Source organism: Porites lutea, chromosome 6 (genome assembly GCF_958299795.1).
Source record: "Porites lutea chromosome 6, jaPorLute2.1, whole genome shotgun sequence".
Lineage (NCBI taxonomy): Eukaryota > Metazoa > Cnidaria > Anthozoa > Scleractinia > Poritidae > Porites > Porites lutea.
In genome coordinates, this window is record NC_133206.1 from 6,969,463 (window position 1) to 6,990,450 (window position 20,988).

The 20,988-nt window shown below is 39.1% G+C and overlaps 2 protein-coding genes across 2 annotated transcripts; both read right to left on the reverse strand.

Moving 5' to 3' along the window:
• Nucleotides 1–568: 568 nt before the first annotated feature.
• Nucleotides 569–2,270, reverse strand: LOC140940485 (protein Tob2-like). The gene is made up of 2 exons (XM_073389460.1): nt 1,864–2,270; nt 569–1,420 (listed from the first exon to the last, which is right to left on the reverse strand). The coding sequence occupies exons 1-2, from the start codon at nt 2,171–2,173 to the stop codon at nt 918–920; spliced, it is 813 nt and encodes a 270-aa protein (XP_073245561.1). The 5' UTR covers nt 2,174–2,270; the 3' UTR covers nt 569–917.
• Nucleotides 2,271–6,651: 4,381 nt separating this feature from the next.
• LOC140942368 (ras-related C3 botulinum toxin substrate 1) lies at nt 6,652–16,422 on the reverse strand. Its single transcript, XM_073391322.1, has 6 exons — nt 16,197–16,422; nt 15,772–15,843; nt 15,530–15,600; nt 14,904–14,950; nt 10,887–10,949; nt 6,652–9,871 (listed from the first exon to the last, which is right to left on the reverse strand). The coding sequence occupies exons 1-6, from the start codon at nt 16,229–16,231 to the stop codon at nt 9,578–9,580; spliced, it is 582 nt and encodes a 193-aa protein (XP_073247423.1). The 5' UTR covers nt 16,232–16,422; the 3' UTR covers nt 6,652–9,577.
• Nucleotides 16,423–20,988: the final 4,566 nt, after the last annotated feature.

The window sequence follows — 20,988 nt, forward strand, 5'->3', positions numbered from 1 at the left end:
TGTTTCGCCAGACTACTGGAAAACAAAGGCAACGTTTCACATTTGTTTAAGCCTCACGTGCAAGAATAAGTGCAAAGTTAAACCCACTCTACTTTATCCGATGAAAAGATAATAAAAACCTCCACTGTATGGCTGCTGCAATCTTGGACAAAATTGGAATAAAGGACCCTTTAAAATCCCACCCACCCATTTAAATTTCGTCAAGTGGTACACATTTAAGTGTCATACTCAGCACATACCATCTGTTATATATCTCATTTAGTTCCCTTTTGGATGTTCAAATGACACCATGATTTTGTGTGTGTGTGTGTGTGTGTGTGTTGAAACATTGCAAACCATGTTTGACAAAGCATATTGTTAGCAAAGGTCATCTTTTTCCCAGTTGAATGTTCAAAATACATCAGTATAATACATGTCTCGTCACTCCTTGTGAAAGGAACACCTCAAAGAAACAGCTACTTCCTAATAATGGTAATTTTAAAATGGCAGTGGTGCTAATGCTGTGAGAGGAAGTAACATAGTCATCAAAGTTTTATTTAGACTGCGAAATGAAAACAACATCAACATGTTTCACTTGTATGCAAACTTTATTTTATCTCTCTTCAAAAATTCTTAAATACAATCCATAATAAATTCAAGGCCATTTTGGCAATATTTTTTTTTACTTTCTTTGAAACAAGAACAAAATACCTCTTACATCTCTGATAAGAAACACTATACACTTTTCATTTATGAACAAAACGCTTTTTTGTACAAATGTACATCCGTTGGAGAAATACTGTAACTTACTTTGATAAAAATTTACAATTTTTCTGTGATAACTTTCACAACATCTTTTTCCTATTTTTATTCATACAAATTTGGACATGGAACATTGTTTAAATGTCCGGCGTAGTTAACTCAACATTTAACATTTTTCAAGCCAATATCGGTAACTGGGCTGCCGTATTGAAATTTCCAAATTCACTGTAATTAAGCCAGTCAAGAAATGAAGAAGAAAGTAAGGCACCTCTAGTGGTTTCCAGCCCACTCTTGCCTTGCGGTGCGCCAAGAGGGAAGCTTTCCCTCGATGAACGGTAGATGAACTCTTTCGCGTTCGCTGATAATGGCGTAGGAGAAGCTCTCTTCGCACGGTATTTGTAGAGGGAAGATTCGTCAGCTGCGCTCCAGCTACTGTACGTAAATGGAGAGTTGTAAGAAGAACATGAAGATGAAGAACTTGATGAGGACGAGAACACTGGAGAAGAACGGTCGGCCATTAATCTAGGAGGACTCTGAGATCGAAATGGAACAGGACTGATATTGTTCGATACTCCACTGTTGTGGCCATTTAGAAGGTTGACCCAACGAGCGGTTTCTTCGCAAATTTCTTCAGGTTTCTTTTCTGCCTTGTATATCGTCTTTACAGCCCCTTGTTCACCTGACGAGAGGACAAATAAAGGAGACATTAGATATTCATACACAACCTTCGAGACATTTCCCGATACAGATGGTCTTCGGAAGGAAGAGAGTGGAAGTTAGGCTAAACAAAAGAAAACATGGATTACCCACTAAAACTGAAATTTACTTCCTACCAGGGTCTCAGATTTAGTAAGAAGAAAATAAATGACTTTCGAAAAATATGCCAACCAAGCAAATCGAGTTGGGACGTGTGTGATGTCTGCTTACGCAGGCAGCGAAAGCGTACGTGATGATTAAACTTACATTCACTCGGCCGTATTGTTCGATCGATCGCTTGTAGGGCATTCTCGAATAGCAAAACGAAAAAAAACAAAGAAAATATTGACGACTAACTACTGAGAAACTAATTGCTTTACTGCACAGCACTACTTTATACGTCCTTTAAATCATCACTGAACTCACCGATTCTGAAAGAGACTTCTTGCGGGTCAATCCATAAACAAAGTTTTTCTGGTAAATTGGCCTTTACATCTTTCACGTTAAGCCCACTTTCCTTTGCAGCAGAACTAAGCACAGGATCTAAGCTATCAGTAATAAGGAGGCAACGATATCCACTTCCTTTACACGGTTTTTCGGGGTACCAATGGCCTTCGAATTTCTTCGTCAGTCTTTTAACAAGCTCTTCATGAAAAAGCTGCACTCTGCGTCTTGGGAGCTTGTTCACTAGGTAGCCGATTAAGAAGTTAACTGCAAACTGAACTTCGAGATCCATTGGACTGTGTTCGCTTATTTTTTTATAAAATGTAGAAAAAAGGAAACTATACTATTTGCTACGGATCAGAAGATGGTCGCAATAAGCAAAAGATGCGAAGACAACTCTAAGTATATTTTCTTCCCTTTGTGCCACTCTTGAAAATCTTGTCTCTGATTGGTCACTAAGATAGACAACGACGTCATCAGCAACCAATAGAAACCAATCAACTAAGAAAGAAGACAATAATCTTCACCCGTAACCAATCATATTTGAGCAAGGGAAGCCCCTTACTTTACTAAATTGAGGCTTCTACGTCATTGATGGACGCTAATCCGACCATCCCTTCATTGTTTTGTTTGGCTTCCGTTTGACGTCAAAATCTGAAAAAACAAACACCATATATGGTTTGATGATGATCACCAAAACAATAGTTTTGAGCTTGACGAAAAATCACTCCAGTTCTTCCCTAGTTTTGGAAAACAACAAATCTTTCACGCAAAATATTTCCATTTGCGTTCTCGTCTAATTTTGACTGGAATATTTAAAGATGGAGACAGAAAGGGACAAACATTATGCACACTTTTAATATGCACGCTGAATATTATTGATGTCAATTTAAAAACCAGCAAATCCGGATTAGTACGGAAGTGGCGTAGCTAGCCAGAAATAAATTCACTTGAATTGCGAAATCTAGTATCTTTATTTATGTGCAAACTTATTTTGAAAACATCGCTGCGTATTTGAATCCGTTTGCTGGCTTTAGGGAAGTCGTCATTCCGAATTTCGACTTGTATTGATAAAAAAAGATCTATATTATATCTAAAGTCACATTTCAAACAACATAATGAAACTAAGTCTGTTCGTCTGAAATCAAAATAAATCATTTCTGAATAAACTACCCCAGCCCCCTTCTTCCATTTTTTTTTCTTTCTCAAGCTCCAACTTTCCCGCAAAAACTCGCGATCGGAACGCTAGCTACGCAGGCTATACTATTGATACGAAAAAACTTATTTCTTGTTTTCTTTTGTGGTCATTTTAGAGTGGTTCCATTCCAGCTTCCACCCCACTTTGTTTGTTTTTCGTCGTTTTCAATTGAGCCAAGAAAGTAATCATCCGCGCCTGAAAAATGTCCCGAAGTTAGGGGGATCTATTTCTGACAAGAGATGTAAGGCCAGCTTCGAAAGCGTTAAAGGCTCTTATAGCGATTTCTAACTGGAACACGCTCTGGTATCACCCGGCGTCAGCAGCTCGCCACGTAACGTTCCTTCGCTTGACTACCCTACGCCCCATAGCAGTTTTTTTTATAACAACAAGGAAAAGAATAAATGACACCAACTATTGGTTTATTTCTGGCAAAAGATAGATTATAGATAAACAAAAAATAAAATAAATGAATACCTAAAGAAAAATATTTTAACGAAAAGCAAAAACAACAAAAAAATTCCTATCTGTTAGAAAAATCAAAAATGTATTTGAATTAAGTTAGTTCATTAATATTTGTCAAGAAAAAAATACATACAGCATGACAGACAGACAGACAACAGCATGGTGACAGGCGATGAAAACAGGTCAGGAGCCCAATTGACTTTCTACCCCACAATGTTTAAAATTAAAATTTGACGTAAAAAGATATATATAAAGGAAGTAAAGGGTGTGCGTAATAAGAATAGGCTAAAGGTGTAACTGAGGTGGCCTATATAGAAACTTAGCCTGGTCTTACAGTGAGCTAACAACCGTATACGGACGCCACCTCCCCTCAAAAATAAAATATCCCCTATTTTTCCCAAGGGGAAGGGGACGCCTGCACAGAGGCCAATAGTGAGCATGTAGAAACCTTTTAAACTGTTGAGCACTAGTAGTATGCTTGAAAGAAAGAGGATAATAGCATAACATGCTTAATCAGGCTAAATAGAATAAAGAATAGAATAAGAAACAAGGACGGTTGGTTTTTAAGGTTGCTGTCGGAAGGACATATACAAGAACTTGAGCGGATTCATGCGGGTGATAGGAAAATTCCAGAACAAAAATCGACGACGAGGGGCCTAAGTGGAATGCATAGTAACTCTCTTTCCAACGCAGAGGCTCCCACTGGGTATCCATAGAAAGAGCGCGGGAGACGATGGGAAGAGGAATCTTCTCTCTTTCCCCTTCCCATTGTGCCCCGCGCGCCTTCTTTTTCTTTCTCCCCAGCCTCCCTACAGTACGACACAAAGAGGCGAGATAGATCGACGAGAACTCGCTTTACTTTCATGTTCTTCATTTCTTTTATTGCTGATTACTCTGATTTTACCAAAAGATAGTTCCACGCGTTTCCTTGCGAAATGAGAACGGAGGAGGAGTGTTAACCCCTCCTCAGCACATTTTCCTTATTCCATAGCTTCCTTGTCACAACGAATCGACTCCGCTATAGAAGGAGCGCGAGCGTAGCGTCCATACACCCGTGCGTACAGCTGAAATCTTGTATTTTTTTTATTTCCATTATATCGGGATATTTTATAATTTTTTTGCATCATATTGGTGTCTTTGTGTTAGTTTCCTTTTATTATTCCATAAATAGACAGCAAGAAAAATTATAGTGGAGCGAAAATCTTCCCTGCCCCCTCACAGCATTTTCCTTTGCATTTATTTACTGAAAATGCCTTGCGCTAAGCGGAAATGTCATTTCCAGGACCCTTAAAAAAGGTTTCTGGGAGTTTGCCTCCGGACCCCGAGTCTAGTGTGTAGTAGCCTCCTACGCAGACGTTCTTAGGGGTTCGTCACGCGCTCCTGCCCCACTACGGTGGAGCGCCTTCGGCGCTTTTAATTTTCTTCCCACGCTTACCTTTTTCAAATTTCACGCCCACTCCTGTATAGGGCGGGGACGCGTGACAAAACACAAAAGATACAAAGGATCTACGTAGCATGTTTTGTTTTCCCAACTGTAGTTCGTGTGGTAATACCGGTGTTAGAGAACTGTTTCATTCAAATTTCGTCTTATTCCAGTGCATATGTACTCACAATTTGTGATAAAAGGGGGAAATTCCACTGAGATCTTCATTTGGGAAAACAAAAGATCAAAGTCCATGGAAGGCTTATAGAGCTCCGCCCGCCCCAGCCTAACTGGTGCTTGTCGTCAGTGAAATATCTACAAGTGACTTTTGCTTTATTCATACAGTTATGAACGATTAAAATTTAAAAAGATTTTGTATGGAGTCATCCGGGAGACAATTTGCCCCGAAATGCTTTTTTCTTTGGCAATCACGCTTTTCGATGTTGTTCCTCCCGACATGTACAAATTTAACAGTTTCACAAATTTAATTTTTATTTAATGACGTCACTCTTAAGCACTCTATTTTTGTCTTCTTTTGGCGTTTAGGTGCCGAAAGGTTGGTGGAGCCCAGCCTATTGTCTCCCTTGCGTTCTCTCTTGCCCCGTTGCCCGCCCGATGTCTGGGAAAAGGTACGCAATATTCTCTGGGTGACGTCACAGCTCACGGTAGGGTCCAGATTTGACCGAGCCGAGAACGCGTAGCGACTGGGCTTCGTGGGGGCAAGAACTGCAGCTGAGAGTACCGAAACGCGTAACCATAACAACCCTGGGAGTGGCACCCTCCCGGGCGCCCTTCCTACCATAGACTTAGCACAAGGAGGGAAGGCTAAGGAGCAAACACTACCGAGCAAGGGGCAACGAGGGACAACGCAGTCTGCAAGCAAGCTCTCTGAGGTGCTCTAGGGCAGACACCTAAAATCTTGGATAAGAATAATATAATTTAATCGCAAACCTGAAACCCCTCCTTCCCCCAAACTCAAGGATGAAGCCATGCCAGGCGCCATTTTCTCATCCTTGAGTTTTTCTAGGTAGGGAGCGGGAGAAGGTTGAAGGGGGGGGGGGGGGGGGGGGGTCAAAATTGTCCGAATAGTTTGTTCAAGATTTGTTCATTGCACCCCGTCATTTTTCTTTAACTATTACCGCGTAACCTTTTAAGCCCCAATATCCACATACAAATTCTCCAGACGGATCTCCATACATTTCCTTAGAGATTAATGGAGAGGGTTTGATAAAAGATCAAAGCATTCATTGTATTAATTCTATACCCATTTGTCGTCGACTATGTATGGGCATTGTCAGGAGATCATTGATGTTGGTGATGTTGGGTGTTAAAGGGTTACGGTAGGCATAAATCTGAGATAAATACTCAAGGCTACAATACTCGTCACAAATAGTTGAAACAGACACCGCTTTTCTTGAATTTTCTAGAAAATTCTTGAGATTTACTCCTCACACTTTTGTTCTCACCGTAATGTGCCCTCTCCCTCCCCAATGTTGAGCCACGCGTATTTTGAAGTACTGAGACCGCTGTAATGCCCAAATCAACATTGGGGAAGGGGAAACGCACACAAGTGTTTCAAGATTTTTGACAAGGATTGTAGTCCCAAAGGCGTTCCTTCAAAGAGTCTATTTTGATGTAAGGTTTCAAGAGACAGAGCAATAAAATAAAAAAAAACAAACTAAAAGGATGATCTCATGATCTTTTTATTACATAATTAAGGCCAAAACTTTGAAGATAATATTAGAAATATACCATAGATTTCACAAGAGGTCACAGGGGTAGATGGAAAATGGTTATAAACTATAATTACTGACACCTATTAGATTCGACCAATAGGTGTAATATTGCTTATAATAATCTAAACAAACACTATCTCATTGCAATCAAACACGTCATATATACAAAGTGAAAACTTTAAAATTAGATAATTTATTAGCACCTCTGAACATGAATCAAAAAGGCTCTTGATCCAATTTTGTTCAGTACGAAAGCTTGGAGACTATATCTATTTCAAATGGTTCTACCTGCGCAAAAGCCAACATATTTTAAAAAGTTGCTTTCCAGAATTTTCTTTTTTTTACCAGTGAGAAAAAAATAGCCAGATATTTCATTTCTGAGAGCCACATTACTTAGTGCAATGGAGGGAAAACGATATTGAGCCCTCAAAATAATATTTTTCATTAGTTAGCATGTCAATTTTTAGGTACGGTTGAGAATCTTACAAGTGGACAGGCCCTGGAAGTAAAGGTCAGCTACTAAACGAAACAACCCTCAGCACATCGAGCTGTCTCGTATGGTAGTTTCTTGGTGCCTGGGATGGCACAACCAAGAAAATGACATTATACACAACATTGAGAAGGTGCTAGAAATTCTCTAGCTGCAAGTGCTAAAACACAAAAGCTAACTAAAAATAGTTTCCTCAACACCAAAAAAACAACCCCTTTATGATGTCCACTGAAAGAGCTTCAAATGCTCACTGAAAACCTGACACAAAAATTGCTAGGAGAAATGATGAACACCAAAAAGGCCAGTGTCTGTCTGAAAGCCATCAGGGCCTGGTTCCTTGAAAGATGATTAAGTTTAACCCAGGATTAAGCTTACCTTTAAGCAAAGTTTCTTGTCTAAGAACATGCAACTTGAGCTTACAAAATACTGCTGAGCCTTTTCTCTGAGATACAGTAACGATAACACAAAATGTTATTCGAAGAAACACATAGGAAAGCAAACTACATAAAACGGAACAAAATTTTAATCCCGGATTAGCGCTAATCAGCCTTTCAGGAACTGGGCCCAGTTCATTGGGACATGACATGCATTTTTTGGTCACTTTATGCAAGCACTGCTTGCATGTATTCATGGGATCCAGCCACATTCTCTTGCATTACATAAAATTAATGCATATCAACTTTTTTTTATCTGGCTTTCACACAGCAGCACTAAAATACACTCACAAATACAAAATTAATTTTCTTTTATAGTTAATCTTAAATCTCTTGCACCTGTGTCTACAAAATACATAAAATATGCAAGTGAGAACACTGCTATCCCATCTCTCCATCACATTGTTATACCTCTCTATTCACTAGAAAGGCTGGAAGGCGTTTTCATATCCTATAGACAAGAAGATGCAACAGTCTGTAAAACTTAGGGGTTAGGTTTTCATGCTATATCAGCAGAATATTCACTGTTTGCTATTCCTTTTAAGATTGCAAAGTCAATGTAAGGACGTGAGTGCTCAGCAAGAACAGAAAAAAAATATTCCATACAAAAACTGAGAAAAATAAAAGCTCAAACCTTATGACAATCCAAATGCAGGTAAGTCATACTACTTGTTTGTGTGTGTGTTTTTTGGTTACTTTTTCCTGTATTGTACAGAATTAAATTTAACTTTTTTTCAGAATTTCATTTTTGGGAATCTTGAGAATCAATACAATGCTCATGGTAAGTTGGCTGTACTTGCATCCCCTATCACTATACTTTAGGTAACCACTCCCTACAGACTATCTCTGATTCATAAAATAAAGGTATTATTAGTCCATACCTCCATGAGGTCTTGGGATAGCAGAATTCTGGTTTACCATAAAACAAGGTGAAAACAAGAAGGAATCACAAAAAAGGTTGGTGTGCATGGGTACAGAAAACTTGACAAAGAAATTACTTAGAGATGAACAATCAGGTAAAATACAGTCCAACCTCTCCTTATGGAAACCTCTTTAGTACAAGACAGCTGTCTTGGTCCCAGAGACACCAAGCTTCCAACGATTCTTACATTGGTAAAAACACCTCTGTCATGTTGACACTTAGTGGTTCTGTCCCTTTGGTGTTTGTATTAGGGAGGTTTTCCTCTATTATAAAAGAGAAAGACTGGCCTGCCTTTAAACTTAAAATAAAGAAAAAATATTAATTTTGTAAACAATTAGGTAAACTGTGTTTTACATTGTTCAGTTCCGCTCAATTTTATCTCATAAAACAACATCCTCTTGCTGACTATCTTAAAAAACTGAAACAAACTAAGAGCCCATTTACCTGGGTGAGTTTTAGTGTGATTTTTGTTGCAATTTTTCTGCAATTTGTGGTGCATAAATCACATTACTTGTGTAAACTAATGACAACATCTCAGTGATTTATCCCTACAAAATCACTGCTGTCTCAAAACTTTATGAAATTTGATGCATTTTTTCTTCAAATTTCTTCTTGAAGGTATTAAAGAATCTATCTTGGGTATCTTGGACAATAAGTACTTTATTGTATCAGATGTCCTGTATGGTAACTGTAGAATGCAAATTTTTTCGATCACAACAAAATTGTTATGACATTGCAGTGGATTTCACAGCAACATTCATAGAAAAAATACCAATGGAAATAGGCCTTTAAAAAATTCCAACACCATACTGGTAACAGGATGTCAGTATGTACGCCAAGCACACCAACCTACAGTGAAGTAATGTGCAAATGACCCAAATGGGCATTGTCTAGTGTTTTTTTTCTATACTTACCAATAGGAGACCAGTCTAATGTTTTCCCACACAAATTACTAAAGGAATTGACAGATCAAACCAGAATAAATCCGCAAAGAGTGTGTTACAGTCTCATATCCCTTTACAACATTAAATTTATAACAACAGACAAAAAGATTTCTTCTTCTTGGCTTTTGGCTGAGGGCATAGAACTGCTCGGATTGCTTCATCAAAAACTGTTTTCAGTCCCTTCTGTGTAAGAGCTGAACATTCGAGGTATTTAACTGCACCAATTTCTTTGGCCATATTCAAGCCTTGTGGATAGGTTATAGGTGAAAGCTTCTTGTCTTTTAGTTTATCGATTGTTTCCTTGTCATCACGTAAATCAAGCTTGGTTCCAACTAAGATGATCGGTGTACTTGGACAGTGGTGACTGACTTCAGGGTACCACTAAATAAGAAACAAAATACTATTTTAAGAACAACAGGCTAAAATTATTTTGTCTCTGAATGCTAGTTCGTTTGTATGACATTAGTCTTGTTTTCTTTAGGTTTCTTAGCCCGTGTACAGCCACCCCCTCCCCTGAGAAAAAATAGGAGAAGGGGCATCTGTGATTCACTCTGCTAATCTTGTATGGGAATAAACTTGCATAAATTTCAAACAGTAGTTTCGGCTGACCAAAATTTCTGTGGCTCATGTTTCATGTCTCAAAATGCCAGTGCTTGCGACTTATTTCCATCAAGCAATTGAGAGAGAGACATTTTTAAAATCACTTTACTCTGTACCGAGCAAGAAAAATATTCTTACAAGCCCTTATTGAAGGAAAAGATCCAGGATCTTATGCAAGCCTTCCCATTGGATACGGAAAGTCATTAGTTTGAAATAGTGTTGACAGGTCAGACGTGACTCATAAGCTTGTGATAGTGTAAAACATGACCTTGGCATTTGCTTGAACAACAGAGGTTTCCTTCTTTTCTTTCTAGTGCGTAGATTATGCATCCCAGTGTATGGGGTACCATAAACTTATACTGAACAAATCTTATTTTTGCCTTTGATTCTTGAATTCAGAGGTCATGAAGCTGGTATGTCTCATGAATATTGAGTTATTACACGTATTTCCTGTGGTTTTATGTTTCTGTAGGTGCGTTGTTGTGACAGGATTTGATCTTGGATGCTGTTTAGCACTAGTTTTTCTTTGCCCTCTTTGAAGCCTAAAACTTTTTAGAATGGCTAAAGAACCTTTTCAAGAGAGATCCCTGGAGCTGAATAGCTACATACATGTAGTTGTCCATGACTGTGATAATTTTCTGATTGCCTGCTATGTTTTGACCACAGGCCCTAAAACCAATCACCATCATCTTGCCACCCACTGAATGAAACCGATTTTTAGTCAAAAGCATTTTTTTAAGATAGAGGTTTAACAACCTTATATCTACATAAGATGATATGAAGACAACATCTTTACCTTTGCTCGAACATTTTCATATGAAGCTGGACTTATTAAGGAGAAACATATTAGGAAAACATCCTGAAAAGAGAACAAAGTGAACATATTAGTTTACCACAAATTTCTTTAGGAGATATATTTCCCTCAAGGTAACAGTTGAAACTAGCCTGCATAGCAGGGACACGCGTGTGAACGAGTGGAGTAGGGAGAGAGGAGGCACCAGCAGTGGAGACCCTGGTTTTCCATTAATTCTCCCACTTTACATACTTGCAAATGCTGCATCAACTGTCAAAAAAATAATTGATTGCCTAATGACATGAAACCAAAATCAGACCCAATTGGAAAAATAATTATGTATTTGGTTTATAGTTCATAAAGCAAACGATACAATTTTAAATAAGTGGCGATTGGCAAACATGAGGAACACAATTACTTCTGTACTGTCAAGAAACCGGCTTCGTCAACTAAAGACGCTGCAATATTTGTGTGGTGGTGACCTAAATGAATTCTTAAATCTTTTGTCCATCTACACTTTAAATGACACTTGAACCATGTCATAATTTTATTGGTATTTCTTTCAAACATTCCAGGTTTGTTTTCAAGTCACATGCTGAAATTTCTGTACAAGTTACCTCCACTGCTTAATCTGCAATGTAGGAAATAAAAACCATACTTGCAAAGCCGGGTTCTGATCTTCACACCCCAATCAATGGAAAAACAACAAGAAAATAAAACTTTTTCCGAACCTATGTGGTAATACTGCTAAGAGATCTTTACCAAGAAAAAGATGGTGCAATGCTTTTGGCTGTGCAATGTGCCTTTAAAGAAAATCTCTTTGAGCAAAGCTCTTTCAAAAGTTCTTGCATGCATGATTCAAACAGTTCTTTTGCCATTGTCATCTCTTGCTGAAAATGCACCGCAAATGTGTTTTGTTTTTAAAACTCAAATTGCCGTTGACTGACAAATAATCCATTGAGGTAACAGACTAACTCCGTCCAGGCACTTTTACCCAATGGGATTTTAGACACTGTCAGAGAACGTAGAAAACGGAACAGTAGGGCTTTTGCCGCAGGCATCTTCCCTCCCCTTGGAGTGTAGGCCCAATTTCCACCTTTCTTTCAGCCTTTGTTGAGAAGAGACAGCTGGACGCATGAGTGGCTGATCATGTTTGTGACGTAATTCGAAATTTTGTTAATGCATCTTCACGAAAAAACCGGAAATGGGAAATGCCATTAAACGCCAAACACATAAGTTTTCCCCTCTTCATCACTTTGGTATTCGCCAAAAAAATCATCAGAAACACGTACTGATTTAATTAAGGGGAATTTCATTGATATTGCATCAGCGAAGTTTGGAGTGAAATTACATGGCATTTTCTACCTTTTCCTTACCAAGAGTGGGGCATTTGCTAAAACAGGTCGACAGAGGGTAGGGCATTGTCAAAGCAACATTATATTTCAGATTTTAAAAGTCATTCGTAACATGTTGTTCACTTTAGATTTTCTGATTACCCCCAATATAACAATATAAAACCTGAGTTGATAAACATCCCTTAGGTCAATCCTGAACTTTTGTAGTGAACCGGATCCTACCCCCACCAATTAAGTGAGGAAGTGATTGATCCGCAGTTACTTACCACTTTAATATGTGGCTGAAAACTGATCATCACATAGGCGAGATTGATACAAATTAATAGCTACTTTATATTTAAACCTTACCATGCTGATGTTTGCATGCATTAGAATATACCTTACATTGAAGGGGGTTCAAGGGATTAGTATTTACAGACGATTAAACTGTCTTGAGGGATTTTAAGAACTCAGTTCATGACTGCATTATAAAATTGCGCTAAGAAATTTTTATTAAGTAGATCTAGTGCGTTGTGTACGCTGTTCAATGAGCCTTTCTGAAAACGCATAGTTTTGTATGGCGTATTATAAAATACAGTGATCAAGCTGAACCAGGTCTCGGAATTCAGTTTTCCCACTTTGCTGGCACTCTTTCAGAAGCCCCCCTATGGGGATTTAAATGACAAATGCCCAAAAAATGCCCGGGGAAGGCGGAATGAGCAGGCTAGGAATTGACAGAGCCACTACAACAGGAATGGACTTGAAAGTCATCTCTTACACGTTACCTGTCAACAACAACTGGTGCAGACTGGAAAATGATTAATGATCCAGATCCAGTTGGTTGAAGTACCAAAATCATCCTTACCATTTACCAGTTTCTCTAACGCTTTTCTTTGGCAATATTTCAGGTTTTTAAGCTTAAACGCTCTATAACAAGATTGCACCCTACATCAAACAAAACCTTTGTATCCGCCATTTGAAATCTGTTCCAGGAAAATAAATTTATGCTGCCTGTTCGATTTGAACAGGCAACGATCTGACTGGTGGAAATCAACAATAGCAAACCCATGTGTCCTGCTGTCTCTTCTAGGGAGGATTGTGGGCTCATTTCCCGAACAGTGGCTGGTAATCAAGCCTACTTCACATGTTCCTCTTGTGCACAATAAAAAAACTAACCCAAAAAACTAATGCCAGTAGCTGATGTCTGTAGCATTTGATTGATGGAAACCTATTTTCAAGTGGTTTTGATGCTGAAGTTTACATAGCATGAGAAAACAGCTGACATTTGGCAACGCTACCACTGGTTTCCCTGCCAATGACGTCTGAAAACGAGCACAGACATTCTATACCGATGATGCGTCACTACCCAGATCTGGGAATTTCCCACGCGCCATGACCAATCAGGAGCACTACCCAGATCTGGGTGGTAACACGTCATAGGTACGGAATTTCTGCACTCGTTTCTCAGGTGTCATTTGGCTGGGAAACCAGTGGTAGCGTTGTCAAATGTTGGCTGTTTTCTCAGGCTTAAGTGTGCATATACCAACTTGTGGCCACAAATGGGTTATTCCAGAAAACATCCAAACCCCCACGACGGAAGGCACGGTTTTTTGACCCCCCCCCCCCCCACCATCCACCTGGATTTCCAAAACTGCTTGAGGCCCCTCCACTCAGGATTTCCAAGTTCAACGACCCCCCACCCATATGGATTTCCATAAAATTGTTAGACACCGTGATTTTACTTTACACTCAATGTGGAAGAATCCTTTTAGGCACTCAGATGATCTTTTTATTAAATAAGTCTCAATTTTCCGTGAACTCTGTGTTTCTCGTGAACGTTAAGATTCCATTTTCACATCTTCTTAAACAGGCTTACACTTTTTGCAAATAAGCTCATATTTGAGTGAACTTCTCTTTTTTTCTACAACAGGCAAAATATACAGCAATATGTACTATAATAAAGCTCAAAACCAACTATGTTCTCGAATAAATGGTTCTCTTCTTTGTCGATAAAAAATGACTGAGAAAGAAAGAAAAAGGACACTCAGCATGATATTACATGATGCGCTGTACCACTTGCCACAACACTTGCCTTTCAAAATGGCCGCCTAACAATCATGAGCAACCACGCTTACAAAATGTAGTTGTACGGCCTGTTTAGTGGTAAATAACCCTGAAATAGCATTAACCTTGGAAAAATGTATAATTCAAGGTAAAATCATTGTATGCTTTACTTGAACTGAGCGCTCTTTTTATGAATTATGCGATTTTTCTTGCACGTCACTTCTACGAAAGTAACGAGGGCGAGCCTATGGATAGAACTTAAAATAAATGTGGTAAGAGGTCCGTGGTTTGAAAGAATAATAAAATTTGAAAAGCTAAAGCAATTTTTTGAAAACTTATTGATTGAAGCGATTGAAACATTGATGAAATTGAAAGTTACTGCCAAGGATGTATTTTTAGGTTCAGAGCCCCCCTCACGTCGGAATTTCCAGACCCGTTAACCATACCTCCCGTGAGATTTTCCAGCATGCCTTCCATTGTGGGGGTGTGGATTTTTTCTGGAATAATCCAAAGGTAAACTAAGACTGTTATATCAGAACGTGGCTAAGAATGACAAAGGTCTGATATTTGGTGGTACAGTAAGTTTTACAATGCTTCCATTTTTCTTGGTGCTAACACTTACTGTCTGAGGATATGACAGAGGACGTAACCGGTCATAGTCTTCTTGACCTGTAAGACGTAACAAATTCAGTTAGTACTGAAATGTTGCTGTTGGAATTTTACACTGTCAACAATTGTTCTGTCTTCTCAAGAATGGCATGAACTATCTACAGATCCACTAGACATACTATTTTATGACATCACGTTCCCATATTAAAGTAACACGCACCAGACACAATGTACAAGCTAACAAGATTAAAACTTAAAAGTAATTCCACTATTTCTTGACCACAGTGCAAAAAACCAATAAATTACATTACTAACAGAAAGCGATAGTTATGGTCTTTTATATTGTTAAAGTTGTCAATTTGCTCTAAAATGCCGGTGCATGATTGATTTGCCCGACACAACAAATTATTTATTCAAACATCACACTACTTTACAAAACCTGCAATAATGCAGACCTCGCATCCAGTTAGCAGTAAATGTATCGAAATGTGACGTGTATTGGAGTTAGATTATTATTCCGATTGTGTGATTGATAATTTGTTATACCGGTAGAAACCTTGAAAGATTCCTTTATAATCAATCTTACTGCACAAATTTCGAGTTAAGAATAATCATAACGACAGAAAGCTCAAGACATACCCGCTGTATCCCACAATCCAAGATTTATGGGCTTTCCATCGACCATTACATTTGCTGAATAGTTATCGAATCTGATGAAGGGAGAAGAGTAAGACAATTTGATCATTACGGCTTCAGTGGTTGTTGACAACGAAATTACAAACAAATAATTGAACAGTACGTCCAACAACTAATAACTGATCTGTGAAAACAAAATATCATAATGAAATAACTGCTAAATGAACAAACAACGCTGTACTTACACCGTTGGAATATACTCCCCCGGAAAGGCATTTGTAGTGTAGCTGATTAACAAGCAAGTCTTGCCAACGGCACTAAAAGAAGAAAAAGTATATGCCAATCAATAATAACATCTTTAACGGGCTCAAATGCTTCTAGAAGTTGAAACTAACGAACATAAGCATCACAAATACGTATGGACACGTTTCTTTTGATCCATGAGTGGAAGAGCGCACGGCAACGCCGGTAGCTAGCGAAATTTTAATAGCATTGGACACCGATATAGCGCCATTAGAGGGCCTCCAAACATCATAGCTTCGGAGATAAAAGCGTCTGAAGTTCACAAAGGCTAAATAAGAGCATAAAGTAGACTACTTGAAAGAAATATCAAGAGAAGAATTTTTCAGATGATTTAGCTGGTAATCATATCGGAACGCGTTTATATTACCCGTCTCCTACAACCACGCATTTGATAGCTTGCATTGCGGCGAAGAGCTCCTTTCCGATTCAACGCAATCCTCTTGCAACAAGACGGGGAACCCTGATGATAATGAAGATGATTTATGCTGGAGAACTTTCTCACTAGACGAACTCTTGTAGAAGAAACAAACGGAAGTTCTGAAGCTCGAAGATCGAGGTGCCCGCCCGCCTTACTTTCTTATATGGCTGAGAACCTCGCCTCGCCACACCCCTTTATATATAAGACCCCCAGCGAAGGGCCCAAAAATAGAACAAAATACGGGGGTCCTGTCCGTGGCCCGATTGCGCCAAAGCGGAAAATAGCAATGCTGGGCATATAAAAGCAAAGAGCTCCCAAAGCGTGTTTCAAACCATTTTAGACGTCATTAGATGTTATAGTAGAAAGTGGATTGCTAAAATTTGCCACATCAGCGTCATTTGTAGGCTCCTGTTTGGTGCTTGGTGATTGGTGGTACTGTGCTAAGCTACCTCACGCTGAAGTGCAGCAAATTTTAGTTTTCTTTTCATTATGTTTCGCCCGAAATTGCTACAACGAGCAGGTCCAGGGAGAAAAATTAAATCAATTCCACCAAGAGCAATGGAAACTAAGAGATTATGTTAAATCTCTTCACGATCAACAAATTTATCTGTCAGTGATATCGTGTCGAAACATGAACAACATAATCTTCATTCTTTTATCTGCCATTGGGGTTCAGTAAAAAAGAAATAAAAGTATCTTAACGTGTATCAGGTATGTGTTTGTGCACAATATTTTAACCCATTGTTTTGACTGAATTTTAAACCATAACCCGGGTATTTTAATTTACTGTGCTAAAGCCTTTATTAGTCAGTAAAGATCAGATAAGACCTATGAAAAATACTGATAAACCGAATAAGGATAATAAAGGGAAATTACTGCCGGCTGTTGAAGGTGAGAATAGAAGGTTGAGTACAGCAACTTCATTAAGTCCACCTAAAACTGGCAGGAATATACTATGAACTCAAATCATTGCAGTAACTTCTGTAACTTGGATAACTGAAAAAGTGGACATAAACAATTACATTTAATTCCATGGGGTAATGGCCACCTAATGTAGCGTAGCTACAATCATGGTCAAAAGTGTTGGCAAGGCTGCTACTTTTTACCTTTTTTTTTTCCTTCTTCCCCCGCCCCTGGTACAATGTTGAACAAAACGTTGATTTTTCGGTCATTTCCGCATGTAAACTACCTATCCCTCCCCTCCCGCACCGCCCCTGAGAAGTGATGCGAAAGAGTCTGGCGATGAGACAGACCGCAAGATACCACATTTGTATGTTGGCCAGGATTAAAAGGGGAGCTCTTCTTCTTGTTATTGTTGTTTTTTCTTCAGTAACAGTATTACAACCCAAATTTAGTTATTTCGGTCTGGTATGTTTAAAAATAAACACGACCCCGGAGCAACAAGCGCGATGACTAATTAATTCCGAAATACTTGGGTGCACGGACTACATGAGTCATTGGGGCGTAGTGATGGGAGAAGAATAACTATGACCTATTTTGGAGTGGAATAATGGAATAACGAAAATTTTCGAGTTGGAATATTGGAATAATGCTCTTTTTGAGGGGGCTGGAATTAAAGAGCAACGACATGAAATATTTCAGCCGAGACGGAATAATGGAGTGATAGAGCAACCAGGAGCGGCCCCGGCCTGTGAATAACACATTGTTCCTCTTCATGGCCCCGCCAACTGGAAGTAAATTGTTACTGTTTGCATAGAGTGCATTTCTCAAAAGACTTTACTAACTTGCATGGGCGTTCTTTATTTTTGCATTGTAAAATACACAGGTGGGATTATTTTGCCGAAAACTGAGCAATTTAATTTTGAAAACAATTTCCATTGCATGCCATTGCATGTTTAACAAAAATGCTAGAACCTTTCCCTTACAGATGTGCTTTGTCTAGTTCAGTTAATTGGTTTAAGCTCCAGTGCAGTGGGGTGGAACGCCGGCCTTCTTCAACTCTTCAAACCTCTTCGCCGTTTTTTGTTTTCTACTTCTGCAGTACTCATACGGTATACTGATAAACGCTTTAACGCTTTCGCATCGAAAAGAGACTAATAAAAAAAATTTTAAAAAGTAATATAACATAAACTTAAGAATTATGGCTCAAGTAATAACAAAAATTTGAATAAGTTTCTTGCTCTAATCGTATAGGGGAGTAGATTCCAATCCTACATAGTTATTGGAAAAAAGCTAAAGAGGTAACAATCATTGCGACACAGGGTCTATGATAAACGTCGACTGGCCGTTCTTATCAAGCGCAACGATTGCCGTTAATATTTTGCTCGATTGTTTGTTTGTTTTGTTTTTTTGAAAGGTTGCAGGTCAGCAGTAGCTGTACGTTTCGACCCTAGCCTAATTCAGTTTTGGAGGCAAGGACCAACGTAACTGATATAATAGAGGTGCAGGATCCTAATAGAGCATCTAATGGGGTCTTTAATCAGCTATAAAATATCTGAAAGAAGCAAGGATGATTTTACAGTTGGGAATACACTGCAGTAAAAACCCGCCATTAAGAACCTGTATTTTCCCTATTTAGCGACAAATTTAGGCTATTCAAATTTAGGTTCTCAAATAGGTTCTAAATTTCTGAAGGAAAAAGTACATTGTAGATAAGGGGCTAAGGGTAGTTGGTTGTATTCAGCTTATTCCTCACATAAAATCTGCATACCAATACATTTTCAGTCGGAGGGACTGGCGTCTTTGTCTCCAAAGGGGATCCTGAATGTTGACTTATCTTAAGGCCCGTTTACACGACCGAAAAAATTGGAACGGCCCGGATAAAAAGACGAACGGCTCCGACAAAATTCGACGTGTAAACCGGGTACTTGACCCGTTCCAGTTGTATCCGTTCCGTTCCTAAAAAGGTCCATAGGCGGTTATGGACCCCTTTCGGAACGGAACCGATAAAAAACGGTTCCGTACCCACATTTTTGTTTTCTTTTCAACGTGTAAACGCTCGCCCTTTTTTCGGTACCGTTCTGTTACGTTTTTTATGAGCCCGTGGTGCTCCACGTCCTGTTGTTTAGCGTACGTCACATGCGTGTTGGAAGAAGAAACTGGAAAGTATTCTTCGACACTCGAAAGCTAGCATACCACTGATCGTCATAGTAAGTGCTGGATGTAAGATCAAACCAAGCGCTTGTTCTTGGAATTTGCCAGAAGCTCCTTTCGACTGTGAAGTGCGATACAAGAGCTGTTAATAGGAGAACCGTAAGCTTGTTTTTCTCCTAATTCGGTACATTTTCTCAGAAGAACTTTGACGAATCGCACGCGCTGTCAAACGTGAATTTCGTGTTCTCTTCTTTAGAAGACACCAGAAAAGTGCTTGTAAACCTGCATCCATGATTGTCGGAGATACGCACAGTCTACTGTATGTATAAGCGCATATGAACAACTAATGGAAGCAGTTTTATTTTAATTATCGCGGGCTCTATCGTTACCGGTCTCGAAGAAAACAACGTGTAAACAGTCTAGTACCCGTTCCAAGGGGCTCTTACGTACCGTGCCTTTTTCTGTCGGGCACAGGAGAAACAGGAGATTTCGTCTGGAACCGGTACTTGTTTCTAACCGAGCCGTTCCTTCTCTTTTAACGTGTAAACGGGCCTTTATTTGCCTAAGTGCCAGCGTTTTTCTTGCTCAGTTTTCGTGTGGACAAAAATTAAGGAGACTCCGTTTCACTCGAAAAGCGTTTCGGGCACGGTACATGGACCCATAAAATTTAGGGCACATGCCTGAAATGTTTTGCATTGCACCCTCAATTTCATGAATCGGATATAAAAGGGAATTTTGTGTTGGGCACGAAAGGCTCAAAATTTGGGTCCTGATAGGACCATACTTAGCAAGATATTAGTGACAGATCTTCAGATAAAAGGCACTTCCAACATTTAATTTCTTCCATTAGTTCAAACTGGATCGAACCTATTACCCTGGATCAAAAAGTAAATACAAGAACAGTTTGTAATTATAAAAGGCTGAAAAGTCGGACAGACATTTGTAGCATCATGGTGGCTTCCTGCGTGGTACGGTAGGGAGTGGCATGACAGGTGCTAGGACCATGGAAGCAAGGGCGCAGACTGTATCCTAGACTGTATCACAGACCTTCTTTCCTTCAAAGCCGTAGCTATCTGTACGCCAGTACACCTTAGTCTGCTCCACAGCTAGCCGTTCTTTGTGTCATCACGCAACGCTCCCACACACGTGTTCCTGTTCATTTGAAAGATGTCAACGATTGACAAAACCAAAAAATAAAATTGAGAAACAAAGCATCAGTACCTCCATATGAATTGCTTTCAGACAATTTTTTAAAACAGAATCCAAAGTATTCCTTGATTTTGCCACACGTGAGGGCTATGACTGCTCCTACTTCTGGGGCCGACCATTTGACTTTTGAAGGGGGGGGGGATGTGGGTGATTTGGTTAAAAATCTTGTTTTTTTCGCCAAACCTCTGGTGATAGAATTGTTTTTTCGTTGAAATAAAGGGTGTAAGATTTTTTTTCCGAATTATATGCCATGAAAGATATTTTTTTCAGTGTAGGAATTTTTTTCGCCGGGTATTCAGCCTTGCAAGAATTTTTTCCCTCGAAATCAGTCTACAGGACACTTTTTTCTGAAATCACCCATAACCCCCCTCATAAGTCAAATGGTTGGCCCTTAAACACAGTCCTTCGTCCAGGGAGATGATTATCCCCTAATTCTCTCAATTCCCTGATAGAAAGAAAGAAAATTTATTCAAATCAC